Source organism: Archocentrus centrarchus, chromosome 8, assembly GCF_007364275.1.
Source record: "Archocentrus centrarchus isolate MPI-CPG fArcCen1 chromosome 8, fArcCen1, whole genome shotgun sequence".
Lineage (NCBI taxonomy): Eukaryota > Metazoa > Chordata > Actinopteri > Cichliformes > Cichlidae > Archocentrus > Archocentrus centrarchus.
This window is the reverse complement of record NC_044353.1, coordinates 26306324-26319214: the sequence shown is the minus strand read 5'-3', so window position 1 is coordinate 26319214 and position 12891 is coordinate 26306324. Positions and strand designations below refer to the sequence as shown.

At 38.8% G+C, this 12891-nt stretch overlaps 1 protein-coding gene across 3 annotated transcripts; it reads right to left on the bottom strand.

The window, feature by feature from the left end:
• Positions 1 to 827: 827 nt before the first annotated feature.
• Positions 828 to 12793, bottom strand: stat3 (signal transducer and activator of transcription 3 (acute-phase response factor)). Of its 3 annotated transcripts, XM_030735451.1 has the most exons (24): positions 12575 to 12793; positions 10018 to 10167; positions 9462 to 9705; positions 9275 to 9367; positions 9073 to 9154; positions 8869 to 8969; positions 8226 to 8377; positions 7820 to 7978; positions 7495 to 7587; positions 7275 to 7334; positions 7135 to 7164; positions 6945 to 7038; positions 6811 to 6858; positions 6621 to 6704; positions 5843 to 5941; positions 5577 to 5712; positions 5431 to 5483; positions 5240 to 5334; positions 4980 to 5119; positions 4670 to 4891; positions 4488 to 4530; positions 3177 to 3236; positions 2171 to 2268; positions 1843 to 1883 (listed from the first exon to the last, which is right to left on the bottom strand). In XM_030735451.1, exons 2-24 carry the CDS (start codon positions 10143 to 10145, stop codon positions 1843 to 1845), a joined length of 2355 nt encoding a protein of 784 aa, XP_030591311.1. In that variant the 5' UTR covers positions 10146 to 10167; positions 12575 to 12793. The 3 variants fall into 3 exon arrangements, with proteins under 3 accessions (XP_030591310.1, XP_030591312.1, XP_030591311.1); XM_030735450.1 differs by lacking the exon at positions 12575 to 12793 and having other exon boundaries at positions 828 to 1883; positions 10018 to 10145; XM_030735452.1 differs by lacking the exons at positions 3177 to 3236; positions 12575 to 12793 and having other exon boundaries at positions 828 to 1883; positions 10018 to 10145.
• Between the last annotated feature and the right edge of the window lie 98 nt (positions 12794 to 12891).

The window sequence follows — 12891 nt, the reverse complement described above, 5'->3', positions numbered from 1 at the left end:
AAAAGAACTTCGGCAGATTGAAAATTAGGATAGCACCCGGATATTTAACGGATAGGTATCTGAGTTCGGCTTTTTCAGGGTCCACCGTTGTCCGTTTAAGGAGATATATGAAGGAATCCAATATAGGAGATTTGGCGGGTCATAAATTAGGATGTTATCTGGATATTTAACATATGAGTATCAAGAGTTGAGATTTTTCAAGGTCCAATCAGGGTTGTATTTTACTGGTAAAAAAAAAAATGTCCTTTTTTACTTGCAAGTCTATGTTTATATTACTTGAGTATTTTTAGCACTGACTTTTCTTCATTGCCTTCACTCACAGGTTAACACATTTTTTTTTTTTTTTTTAGAAAACCTCTTTGATGTTTCAGCAAGGGCAAAAACATGTGCCAAGCACTAGATTTTTGGCACAGTAACTGTGTGGCCTTCTCAAGCACAAGTGCTATTTTAGTTCAGGTGGATGTGTAATGTGTAAAAGGATCTGGGCAAGGTTAAGCATAAATATGCTGGTTGCAGAGATAACCACAGCACAACAAGTGGACTTAAACTATATCACGGATATTATATCTCAATTCTGCAGTCTGGGGCAGATGCTGTGTTTTTATTTAACCTGTACAGTGGACCAAATATAAATAAATAAACACACTTTCCACATGTGAGTAAATAAAGGTAAACACAGGGTAAAGGCACCATCCATTGGCACCGCTTTCCTCAACATGCCTTATGGCCTTCCGACAGTGAAATGAAGGAACTTTTCATGCAGTATAATACAACCGTGGACACCATTTTTCCTTCAAACACAACAAAAAACACTACCGGCTGATGAGTGAGTAATTAAAATGGTTTATTTACATTTTAAGCACAACACCGTTTGCTCCTTCAGTGACTTTTGCTGATAAAACTGACAGCAGATTTATACTGTGGCAATAATAGGCTTGGTTTTGAGTTCTCTGTTCCACCAAAAATACCACACCAAATGCTGAATGACCCTCCCCTGCTTTGCACCCTGTGGGCTGACACCAAAATATCACACAGTTAGACAAGGCCAAAATCATGTTGTGGAAATTTACAGAGGGAGCGACACTTGTGCTAGTCTTTGTGGCACCACTGATATGTGCCTTCATGGCAAAACAAAGAAACATGTGGCTTGAATTTAGCTAAACTCTGTGTGAGAGAGAGAGAGAGCACAACAGTAATATCAAAACTGAACATTTCAAAAGGGAGACTGACAGAAACTCTATTTCATAATTTCTCACAATACTATAAAGGAGAAAACACATGAAAATAATCCCACAAGCACCAGAAGCTTCTTGTGTCTTTACAAAGCTCAAGTGTTTGAAACCAATGCGAGAAGGGTTCCAGTTTGTGTACGAAGCTCGATGAAACAAACCGTTTTGTACAAGGTGGAACGACGCTACGCTGCATTTGGCAGGGACACTCTGAAAAAGCTTAGCTTATAACAACAATTACTCATTACATTTTCTCATTCAAATAAAAGAAGACATCATATTCATAACCATTCAAAACGTAAATAACACACACACACATACAAAAAAAAAAAAGATCTAAAAAAATACAACTCCTCAAGCAGAAGTGTTTAATGTGCTTAAAAACATCTGTCAATTATGAGGAGAACTGTCATAAGTCTCAATTCTTTTTCAGAAGAAAATCTTCCAAAACCAATTATCTTCCCTACTGTGTGAAAGAGAGAAATTTTTTACATAGAAAAAAGAAACTGTACAGAGACAATGTGTATGGAGAAAAATAAATCAACAAATTCTTTAACATAAGAGGAGACAAAATCACAACGAAGAAAGAAAGCGATAGAAGTACTTGATGATTTTACATAGGTGATGCTACATCCATGTCCAAAGTGAGTGACTCTGCAGATAAAAAACAAAACAAAACAAACAAAGCAATTAATATTCAAGGTGTATGAAGTATATTTGGGCTTACCGATTAAACCTTCATAGTGAGGCCATGTTTGGAACATAAGGACATTTTGGCAAGTTCAACCTACTTCAAAGGGTCTGAAATTTAACACGTGGTTATAAAGATAAACTTAGGATTTGGTGTTGGGGTGAGGAGGCAAAGCCCTGGGTATTTATTATGTGAACGACTGTCCTTGTAAGTACGCGTGTGTTATGTGTTTTATGTGTAACCGACTCACCCAAATGTCCTTGATTAGCTTCAGCTTCATTGTGCATCAGGGAGTCAAGGGTCCGGGGTGACATGGGGAACAGGTCACTGGTGTTTCCAGAGTTTGTGCTGTGAAAAACATTCAAAAAAAGAGAACAAATTGTATAATATTAAGTATTATGCCTGGTGAAAGCCACACGAATCAAATATAAATATGAACTCTCTGTGGTAAGCAAAGCGATGATGTGGTCACCAGAAGTTAAAAAAAAAAAGGCTGTGATTCTGCTTTGATAAAGATATTATCGGTCACTGAGTAAATAAGTCACTCCGTCTATCACACCGCTCCCGAGCAGGTGATTCAGCTTTTGTGTCCAATCATGGCATGAGATGAGAACAGGTGATTGTTTTTTTTGTTTTTTTTTTTTTAATCTTTTTAAATGTAAACAGAAAAACCAAAGGACAAATATTTAAAATGGTATTTAATCTTTGTAGCTTTGACTCAGGCAGTTCTGAGTCCAAGACAAACTGAATGGATGTTAATGGCAGCTACGCTCCAGTCAGTGTCACAACAATGAGTTAGCACGGTGGATTAAGTGGATCGAACAGGCCATTAGACAGTCTTTTGTTAAGGCTTAACAGAAAAAAGAAAGGCCCTTTTTTGTTTTTTTCTTTCACCAAACATGTCAGTTTCATTTGAATTATTATTTTTTTATTATTTTTTTAATAATTTATTCTTTAAGTTGTTTTTTTCCTAAAATGATTACAACATCTAATTTGGACTGTTTAATCCATGCAAATGAATGTGGACGAGGGTTGATGAAGAAACAAACAGTATGGGCTGAAATAAGTGAAAGATTGGTGAAAGGCAGGGAGTTACTTTTGTATTGGAACTAGGAACAATGACTGTTAGACCCCGAAAATAGGAATCATCTAAGATGAGTTACTTTGCTAACATTTCTAAAAATCCACCCATCAAACACACAAAGTGACAAGATGCACACACAGCCCTACATGCCAACTCCCCCCGAGTGGCCTACCCTGGGAATCCGTTCCCAAGCAGCTCACTGTCCGGCAAGTCCATGAAGACGGAGGGACACCTACGGAGACAGGTCAGGATCTCACTGAGCAAACCTCACGCCATCAAACCCACTAGTAATCATGGCTGATGACCTGTATTTACACTCCCCTGATGCCGATCGACCTCACTCTTTTAAAACTCACCTGCAGCTGACACTCCACTCCTCTGCCCTTCTCCTTTTTAGCTCATCTCAGTAAAGATGCGGTATTTGTAAACAAATATTAATTGTGAATATTCTAAAACTGAAATCCCATTATTTTTTTCTCAACTAACTGGTTGTTCCTTTTGTTCACTCTTAACACTGACATGTATACTGTGTCATCTAACCACAAATACACAAATAAACAACAAATTCGGTTGGTTTAGGGATGGGTATCGTTTCGATTTTACCTATACTGTGATCAGTACACTGTGTGGGCTCTATGCTGCTAGTGTGTAACAGCTTATCTGTTTTGCTGAATGTTTCCACCGATTGCTTATTTTTTTTTTTGCCCTTACTTGCAGATTTGTTGCTCTTATGGTGATGAGCATTGTCAACATCTATTCTAGTGAAAATGAATGCTTAATTCTCCCACAATCATCACAAGAGTAACTCTGTGGGTGTGTGTGTGTGCACAGTTCTGGGGCAGCCCCTGCCCTTCATATATAGACTCCAGTGGAGAGATTTCTCTTCTTGATTGGGACTAGATTACATCATAATTTCTCCAGCGAGAAGAACCGATAACATCACAGCTTACTGATACTTTTCGGTTAGCACTGCTGCCCATTTAATACCACGTTTTGGTACCCATCCCTAGTTGTGGTTAGGGAAAAAACACATACTAAATATTTGGAAATGGCCAATGAGTCAGACGATGTCCTACAGAAACACAAGTGTGACAAATGGCTATTTAGACATTGAAAATGAAACAAAATTCCTTTCACATGTGCTTAGTGAACACACAGCCAGATAGGCCACGCACAAACTTGGTCTAAACCAGTTCCTTATAAAATCTGCAAATATGTGGGCTCACAAAGCTTGGTCTGAACATTCCTCCCTCCCTCTCTCCCTTCTCACAGTGAGAGTTAAAACCTCTATCTTGTCTTTTTCTCCTTGAACACTTGGGAACATTTGCCACATGAAACATTCAACAGTTTATATCTTGATCAGGAACATTCAATCTTTGCAAGGAAACGTTAACAGGAAGTAATATAAGCGGAGGTCACATTGTGGCAGGTGGCCTTCCTGTAAATATTATCACTCTGAGATAAGGGAGTAAAAGATACTTACGGGGTAACACAGATGAACTTTGTCTTCAAGTAAGGCTGAATAGCTGTTAGGGGAAAAAAAAATGGAGAAAATAATGGGAACAATTTAAAAAAAAATGCAATGCTTTTATAAACATACTGAACAATATTGTAAACGTTCTTTGTAACTAAATAAAGACCAAGAAGAACAAAACAGTAACTTACTGCTTGTTGAGTCTCCTCCCATCTCAGGTTCAGGAGCTGCTTCAGGCCTGCAGTATTTCCCAAACGCTTCCTCTTTGGGAATTTCAGGATAAAGGTAAACAAGAGGTGAAACCAGGATGTTGGTGGCATCCATAATCTTGTAGCCCATGATGATGTCAGCAAAGGACATGCTGTTAAGCTGCTGCTTGGTGTAAGGCTCCACTGACTGGATCTGGGTCTTTCCTATATAAAAATAAGAAAGTTCAATATCACAACAAAAAGAGCAAATCAAGAAACTGTCATCAGAACAGCCACGTTCCAAAATACTCACCACTGATGTCTTTCTCTACCCATGTAAAGGTGATGCCCCCCTCTTTGCTGCTCTCACTGAAGCGCAGCAGAAAGGTACCAGGAGGTTTTGGACTCAGAATAGCTCTCTCCCTCTCCTTACTGATAAAACCCATGATATACCTGTAGAAGACGAAGGAAATTAAACAAAAATATGAAAGAAAGGCATGTCAGAAATCTTTCTAATATGAAAGGAAGGTAATTGCTCAGGGATTTGACTGTAAACAAAGGATGACCTCTCACCCTTCATTCCACAGTGCAAGAATGTATTTTTTCACCAGATCAATAATGTTGTCAAGCCACACCCAGAAGGAGAAGCCTTTGCCAGCCATGTTTTCCTGTGAAGCAGAAAAAAAAAAAAAACCATAAATCACATAGAACAATAAAATATCAACAAATCAGACTGAACTATTTAGTACTGTTGCCTGGAGTACCTTACAGAACTTGGCCCACGTGATCTGACATCCAGAGTAGTTGACACATGGTCCTATATGGACAATTAAGGAATGAAATCAGATCTTAATATATAGAACAATGTAAAGCTAAACAATGTTGGATATTTTAGGGCTTGCCATCTAACCTAGTAATTTCTCAGCCAGTGTGGTGAGCTGTTCAATGGTCAAGCCTCTCTTGGTGGTGGAAGAGAACTGCCAGCTCAGCACCTCCGCCACCTGATCCCATGTGCCCACCGGAGGCTTGGTGAAGAAGTTCACGTTCTGTGCAAAGAACCACAAGGAAAATGGTTTGAAAAAAATAATTCTACTTCAAACAGAACTTCAACTCTACAGAGTCAGCATCCTCCTCCTGCAGAGTTTAGTCCCTTTCCACCAGAGGGTGCTGTCTTACCTTTGGGTGGTTAGTGAGCATGTTGTACCACAGGATTGAAGCCCAGGCATTTGGCATCTGGCAGATGTTTGATATGACTACCACTGGTAGGGAATGGGTCTGCAGAAATGGAGGGAAAAATACTTTAAGTATCTATATTTTTAATCACCTTTAAAATCTTTTGCTATTCCTTCACAACAATGTATGCCATCTCATTAAAAGTACTTTAAAGCCTAAAAGACATGCTTCTGTTCTTAGCAGGTGACATATTGGGATAGGAAGATTATCCTTTGTTCAGCAACTAAGACAGGCGCTGTACCATGAGATCAGGACTAAACTTTCCATGACAATAGGTCAGTCATGAAAGAACTGTATGATCATTATATAACACACTGAAGTTAAATACGGCTTGAGTTCTTGTTTAGTTTACTACTTCAAATCAGACAACAAATAGTAGCAGTTATTTAAAAAAAACTGAACAGATTTGAAAGTGAACTCAATCTTAAGTGTCTGCAAATTCAATGACTGTTAACCTACTATGGGGCCGGGTCAAAAATCGGATAAACCAACAAGGTTTTTTTCTATAGAAACAGCCCATGCAGAAACTCGGTTGGTGACGGTCTTTGGAGGCGGAAGACTTCATAAATGACTAATTTGTCTGGTGACTAACTTTGTATTGGGTGTGATATAACAAAACTGCATCATGCTTCGGGAATGTTTTGAATTTTGTTGATTTCTAGTGTTGTGTGAAAGGTTAACTGTGAAAGCAGAAACACGTTCCATTTCATGAAACACTCACCTCCAGATCTATCTTCAGGCCTTGGTGATAGACCTCTGTTTCAAATGTGATAAGATGGAGTTCCTCTGTGACAATCAGCGAGGCCTAGGAGGGGAAAAAAAAAAAAGACTTAAACCTCTTTCTGAAACTGTCTATGCGTATAAGAGTTAAAGAAGACTGTTAATTACAGGTTAAACCAAACCAAACTTACATCGCTATTGGTCCGGCCACCATTGCCACACCTTTGTTCTCGCAGGGTCTGCAACAAACAGGAAGTCAGTGCTCCACAGAAGACCTTTGTCAGATTACTTCATAACTTTCAGCCAGTAACAGGTTTTGACTCACCAAGTGTTTAAACTCTGCTGACAGGCTACCATTGTTTGATTCCTCCATGTTCATGACTTTTGTGTTGGTACCGAGGATGTTAAACTTTCGTGACCTAAGAAAATCATATTGCAGCAAGAAGTAAGAACCTTCTCTAAAAGCCTGCACATTAATCGCTCTTAGGCTTGAACGTTTGCGTTTAAAGTCTTACCCTCGAATTGCAGCCACATCGCCTGATTCCCTGAAAAATAGAGATACAGTGAGAAAAGCAGCACTTTCTTCTAATTAAATCATCACTTTCTATCCTAGCAATCAAAACTTGACATAAATGTCAGAAAATGAAAAACTCACTTGTCAATGCAAACTTTAATTTTCAGCTGGTAATTGAGTTCAGGAAACTTTACCAGTAACCTTGAAAAATGACAGAAAAGACACAAGACAGAACACACATAAAAAAAAAAAAATGACTGTTAGACTTCCCATCACACAGGACACAAAAAATCTTATTAATAAAATGTACAAAATATGCATCTTCTTTTCGATTCCTTGGTGTTGTAATCCTGAATCTCACCTGACTTTATTTGTGAACTGCACGCCTGTTTTGATAACCAGAGGTCTGTCTGGATGCATGGGCATACAAGGCTGTCTTTCAACCACAAAAGCACTAAAACACAAAGCAGATCATAGTTCAGAGTATTAAAGGTATAAGTCCTCTAAGTAACAATTTTCAGTCTGTAAATCTCTCAGAGAATGGAGATAGCTCACATTTACGATATAAAGATTGTGAGAAACTACTGAAAGCCTTATAACAGGTCAAAAATTTAAATCCACGCAGATCACGTTAAAACAAAAATCTGTCTTAGTAGATAAACATCACAGATTCAACATTCAAGTACCTCTTCATAAGGTTTCTGAACAAGTCCACAATCTTCTCCTCAAGTGCGGGTCGGTGCTGAATGATGGGGTCTCCTTTATAGGACACCTTCTGCTGAAGCTCCTCCAGCTTCTTGATTTGTTGACGAATCTGGAGCTGAGACTCAGCCAAGGACGTAATCCTGATTTAAACAATTACACACAGTACAATTCAGACATGTCTAAATGAGAGCAACAAAAGAATAAGCAGAGCAGAGACCAAAGTCCAGTTGCCCAGTGTCATCAATTTATGATACAAAAAATAATCACCAGCTACTGTGTCCACAGCTTAGAATAAACTTTCTATGACTAATTTGGCTAACTGTTTCACAGTTTAATTCTTCTTTTAATTAAAAAAAAAAAAAAGATTAAGTTCTTAAAACTGGTTACCAAGTTTCAAGACGATCGAGGCAGATGTTTGGCGGACCTCCAATACAAGCAATCTGCTGTCTTCTCTTCCAGTCTGCCAGTTCTTCATCTGTCAGGTTCTTCTGTACATAATCCATGGCAGTCAGCAATCCTCCCATCTCTGTGACAATTTGCTATAAGAAAACAAGCACAGCACACATTAAACATTGGCATAAAGAGTTATTGATTATCTGTGTTGCAAACTTTCTCCCATTGTTAAAGATTCAAAAAATGACCGTGTTAACACCCAGGTATAAGGATTTCTATTTTCAACACAGTCAATCTGACTATTAGTTTAACTTTTGCACAGTACATTGCAGTCCCTCAAGCCCCATAACAGTAATTTTCATAAATAAAATTTAATGGCCAAAGCATGTTTGTGATAGTCAGCAAACTTGTCTCTGAGTGTGTCTCTGAACGTCCAGAGGTGCTGTTCCATTTCTATTGAATTACATCCCATAATTTTTACATTTGCTTTTTAATAAATTTGTGCACATCCTCATATATACAAAAACACAAGTTTCTCTCTAGGGCATTATCCTGTGTTTTGATTATCCTTGCATTCTTGACTTTACAAGCACCTGAGATAATGTAATCTTAAAATCAGGAAAGTACAAACACCCACCCTCCTGAGCTGATCCAGGGCGCTTAGCATCTGCTCGAGCTGTGCCATCTTCTGCCTGGTTGCAGCTGCCTGGCTATTTCCATTTAGGTCCTGGGACAACTCTGAAGAAAAGGTGAATAGGTCACAGTTACATTCACTTTTATCTGTTACTATTGGCAATGCAGCTGAGAAAATGATAACAGAAATATAGTTATATAATTATACCTCCTTGGCTTTTTAGAGTCTTGTAATTGAAGTCAAAATCATCTTGCAAGTTTTCAAGCATTTTCATCTTCTGCTCCATATCCTGTGGCGAAACAGATGAGAATGTAGATACATTTAGAACGAGACAGACCAGTTACTTCAAGGGAAGATATCTCCCTGAATATTTAAATATGCAGTAAGTGAGGTTATGATGGAAACTAACCTGCACCCGCTTCCTGATGTCTTGAAGATTGTGCTCCAGTATCTGCTGCTTCTCTGTCACTACTGTCCCAGTGGGATGGGCTGCCTGGCCATCCTGCAAAAAGAATAAAAGATATAACATGTGGAGCCATTGTGCTAACTATATAGTATCATAAAGTCTAATGATAGGTGATTATTGCTGTGTGTACCTGTGTAGCAGAAGTGGCAGTCTGCAGCAGCCTCTGTTCCTCCCACAAACAGCGGGCAACAATGCGAGCAATATCCATCGGCTTCTCCAAGTACTTGCTCTGCAGATGCTGTTTAATCCTGCGGAGGTTATGCTGATAGAGCACATTGTTCTCCTGCAGAAAACGGCTGTACTGCTGATCTATTTCTCCCAACAGGTTGTGGAACACCAGTGTGGCATGCGACTCCTTATTGGCAGCGTAAGCCCTTGTAAACGACAGGTAAGGTGATCAGTATGTGATAATTTCTACTTTTTCCTCATACAGTCAAGTCAATATGCCAAAGGTACAACTATTTGGGTTAACAAGCACACTGACGCATTGTATCAGAGTGCTCTGATTCCTGTGGTGGTGTTATGAGAAAAGAAAAGGGTGGCAATGATAATTAATAATTTTAGATGGTCATAATGAGTGGCCATCTCCCAGTCTGAAGGGAGAGAAAATTAAAAGCAGTTTAATGGAATTACAAAAATTAAAATGTACTTTCATAACAGAGTCGAGAAATATAATTATTTCTCACCAGTCCTGACTCTCAATCCAGGGGGCAAGAAACTGTCGTAACTCCATGGGGAAGCTGTCACTGTACAAGTGGTAGAGTTGCTCCAGGTACCTGGTCTCCAGCTGCTGTAACTGGTTCCACTGGGCCATCTTGACACTCACCTCCGTTGGCCTGCATTTAAAAAAAAGATGAGCATACATAAATGAACATAAATTATACAACATAGCCAGAAGGAATTTCTAAGACACATACTGATAATTATTTACAAAACTGTGTCACAGTCTGTCTCACTGAAGGGAAATAGCTAAATATCAAGTTTTCTCTGAAAATGATGACAGGCCCATGAGAGGCTTCCTATTCAGTGTACTCACTTCCTGTTCACTGAAACACTACGCCTCCACCAAGAAATTTAGGCCAACATGAACAGCTGTCAACTCCCTGAGCAGACAGGAGTTAATGATCTTTGGTGGTGGGTTTGCCTCGAAGGTATCTGCTAGCAAAAATAAAAAGCCACACTTTGCAATTTGAGCAATACTCTTTCATTAATTTTCAGCCACCTGATATCAGATATAACTCATATCTAGGTTATGTAACTGTAACTTTTCCATCAGATCCACATGAGAGGTTTTGCGAGCCTTCTCACCGTTTCACCTAAAGGTTACGCTGTTCCCTGAAGGATCGTCTACTGTGCACTAACAGTAACCAGACATTCAATAAATCCAGCAGGAAGCTGTCTTCTTTGTTTAAACCTTATGTAACATTTTGGATAGTGTTGCATTAACATCCTAAGTCTGCCACTGAATGTGTGCGCTGTGTTGTCCAAAATTAGGTATGAAAATACTGGCAGAGATGTTTAACAAAGCTTTCACGCTTGGTAACTGATGACACAGAAATGTACTTGACAAGTAACAAAACTTCACTTTCTGTTTCCAAGAGCAAAGAATTTCTCTTGCTGACAGAAAGCATACCGCCAAGGTACTGCTGTTCATATCTGAACAAGTTAAAACAAGGACCTACATTTGCTTCTGGCTATGTCTTAGCATTATTCAAATGAACTCAATGTACTTGTATGTCAAGGTTGCACATTTACATGGAGATGAGTGCAAAGGAATATAATCACCTCTCAAAAGATTTGTAATTTAAAAACGCCACCAGAAACTGTATTTCCCAACTTTCACTCAAATCATGTTCAAGGAAAGACACTAGTTTCAGTTAAAAAAAAACTATTCTCACTGAAAATGTGTGGCTATTTTAAGCACTGAAGGCAGATATCTAATTGTCCCACATATGTTGCAGTTTTCATATGACCCATGTTCCTCTTTCCCCAACATATGAAAAAGATGTTTATGCATTTTGTACATTTCTGGGCACGTAAAAACCCTGAGAGGATCACATCAACGAACAGCAGTCACATCGGCATAATGAGAAATTATAAAGACAAATGACCCTTATTTGCAAGTTGTACTTCTACTGTATAACCTATTTCTACTATCTTTATTCAGTTTCTCCACCAAATAGCTGGACCATTTAGACACTTGTTAAGACCCTCTGTGAGAACTCTGCAGAATTATCAAGAATAACTCTAAACAAGTCCCTTGCTTACATCAGATGACTTTATGTCAGTCCATAAAGTCTAAACGCACTGTTTGTTGGTCACATTACTGCCACTGGTCACTTTTAAATCTAAAGATATACAATCAAAATGCATAATTCATAATTAGTTATCGTAAATAACCTTGCCAGACCAGCCAGTTGTGTTTGTCCACTGCCTTATGTTGGGAAGGAAGTAGCACGAGCGGTAAAGCCATTCCTTAAAACTCATACCAATTATATTCCAGGAAGCACTTCCTTGAAACAGTAAAGAGAAACACTAAACATGCCCACTTTCACAGGCAACAAAAGTACTATTGTATGTGTCCTTAGGCAAAACAATATTGATCATGATGTATTTTCGTGGTCATCCTAGGTCTTAAAAATCAGACTGGCCAAAATTAATACTCTGTTAACGTGTGGACAACTCCCAGTCCACAATTAAAAGTCTAATTTGATGAATGCAAGACTTGAATCATAATTACAGGTACTAGGTGTGCTGGCCAGGTGGTGCCATGGGGATGGGTGTGACAATTTAAAGAAAACAAAAAGAAATGACCTGAATTTCACTCGGTTCAAAGGGGCATCCCGTTAAAGCCCCCATCCCCATTTTTAGTGATATCAGATGCACTGACATTATTAAACGAGGCGATAGGAAGCACATGACAAAAACAGAACGCACAAATATAAAAAAAACAGCCTGCTTGAGAACTCTTTAAGACTTATGACTGTGATATTAGCTTCATAAGAAGCGAGCAGAACTGTAATGCACTTTAAATGTAATAACACTTTAATAAGTGATCTATCACTGTGTGAGCACAGGGGGTTTCTCCAGCGTGAATAACTAAGAACCCATAAAGTGCTGCAAGTGTACTTCAGTAGCGTTATGGATAGTAGAGGCAGACGTGCCTTAATATGGTTTGTTGTTATGCTAAAAAAAATATATATTTTTTGACATTAGAGCAGAAGTTGGCTAATATTTGCTTACCTGGCTCGATGCCACTTATTTGGAAAGTTTCTCCGTCAAAACAGTTACCCTTCTCATAAAACACGCTGACAACAACAGTCAGTGGCAACCTTCCTTAAAATTTAACCCACAAAAACGAAGGAAAGCGCTGGGAAAAAGATCTTTACTCTCTATATTCTCTCCCCAACACGAGAAACACTTCTTCGACGCAAGTATCTGTCGCGCAACCCATCCCCTACACTGCAGTCTTTCCAGCCAGACAAACTCCATAAACTATTTTATTGACGTTTCTAAGCGCCAATAGGAGCAGGCAACTCTGCTTTCACCAATCACAATGC

What these genes read in the sequence shown, in the direction of transcription:
- stat3 (XM_030735451.1), bottom strand. Translation starts at nt 10,145, where the DNA reads ATGGCCCAGTGGAACCAGTTACAGCAGCTGGAGACCAGGTACCTGGAG. An exon ending in TGGATTGAGAGTCAGGACTG is followed by an intron (nt 9,706 to 10,017) that starts GTGAGAAATAAT and finishes GTCGTTTACAAG; the next exon opens with GGCTTACGCTGCCAATAAGG. An exon ending in CGTGGGCCAAGTTCTGTAAG is followed by an intron (nt 5,335 to 5,430) that starts GTACTCCAGGCA and finishes TCTGCTTCACAG; the next exon opens with GAAAACATGGCTGGCAAAGG.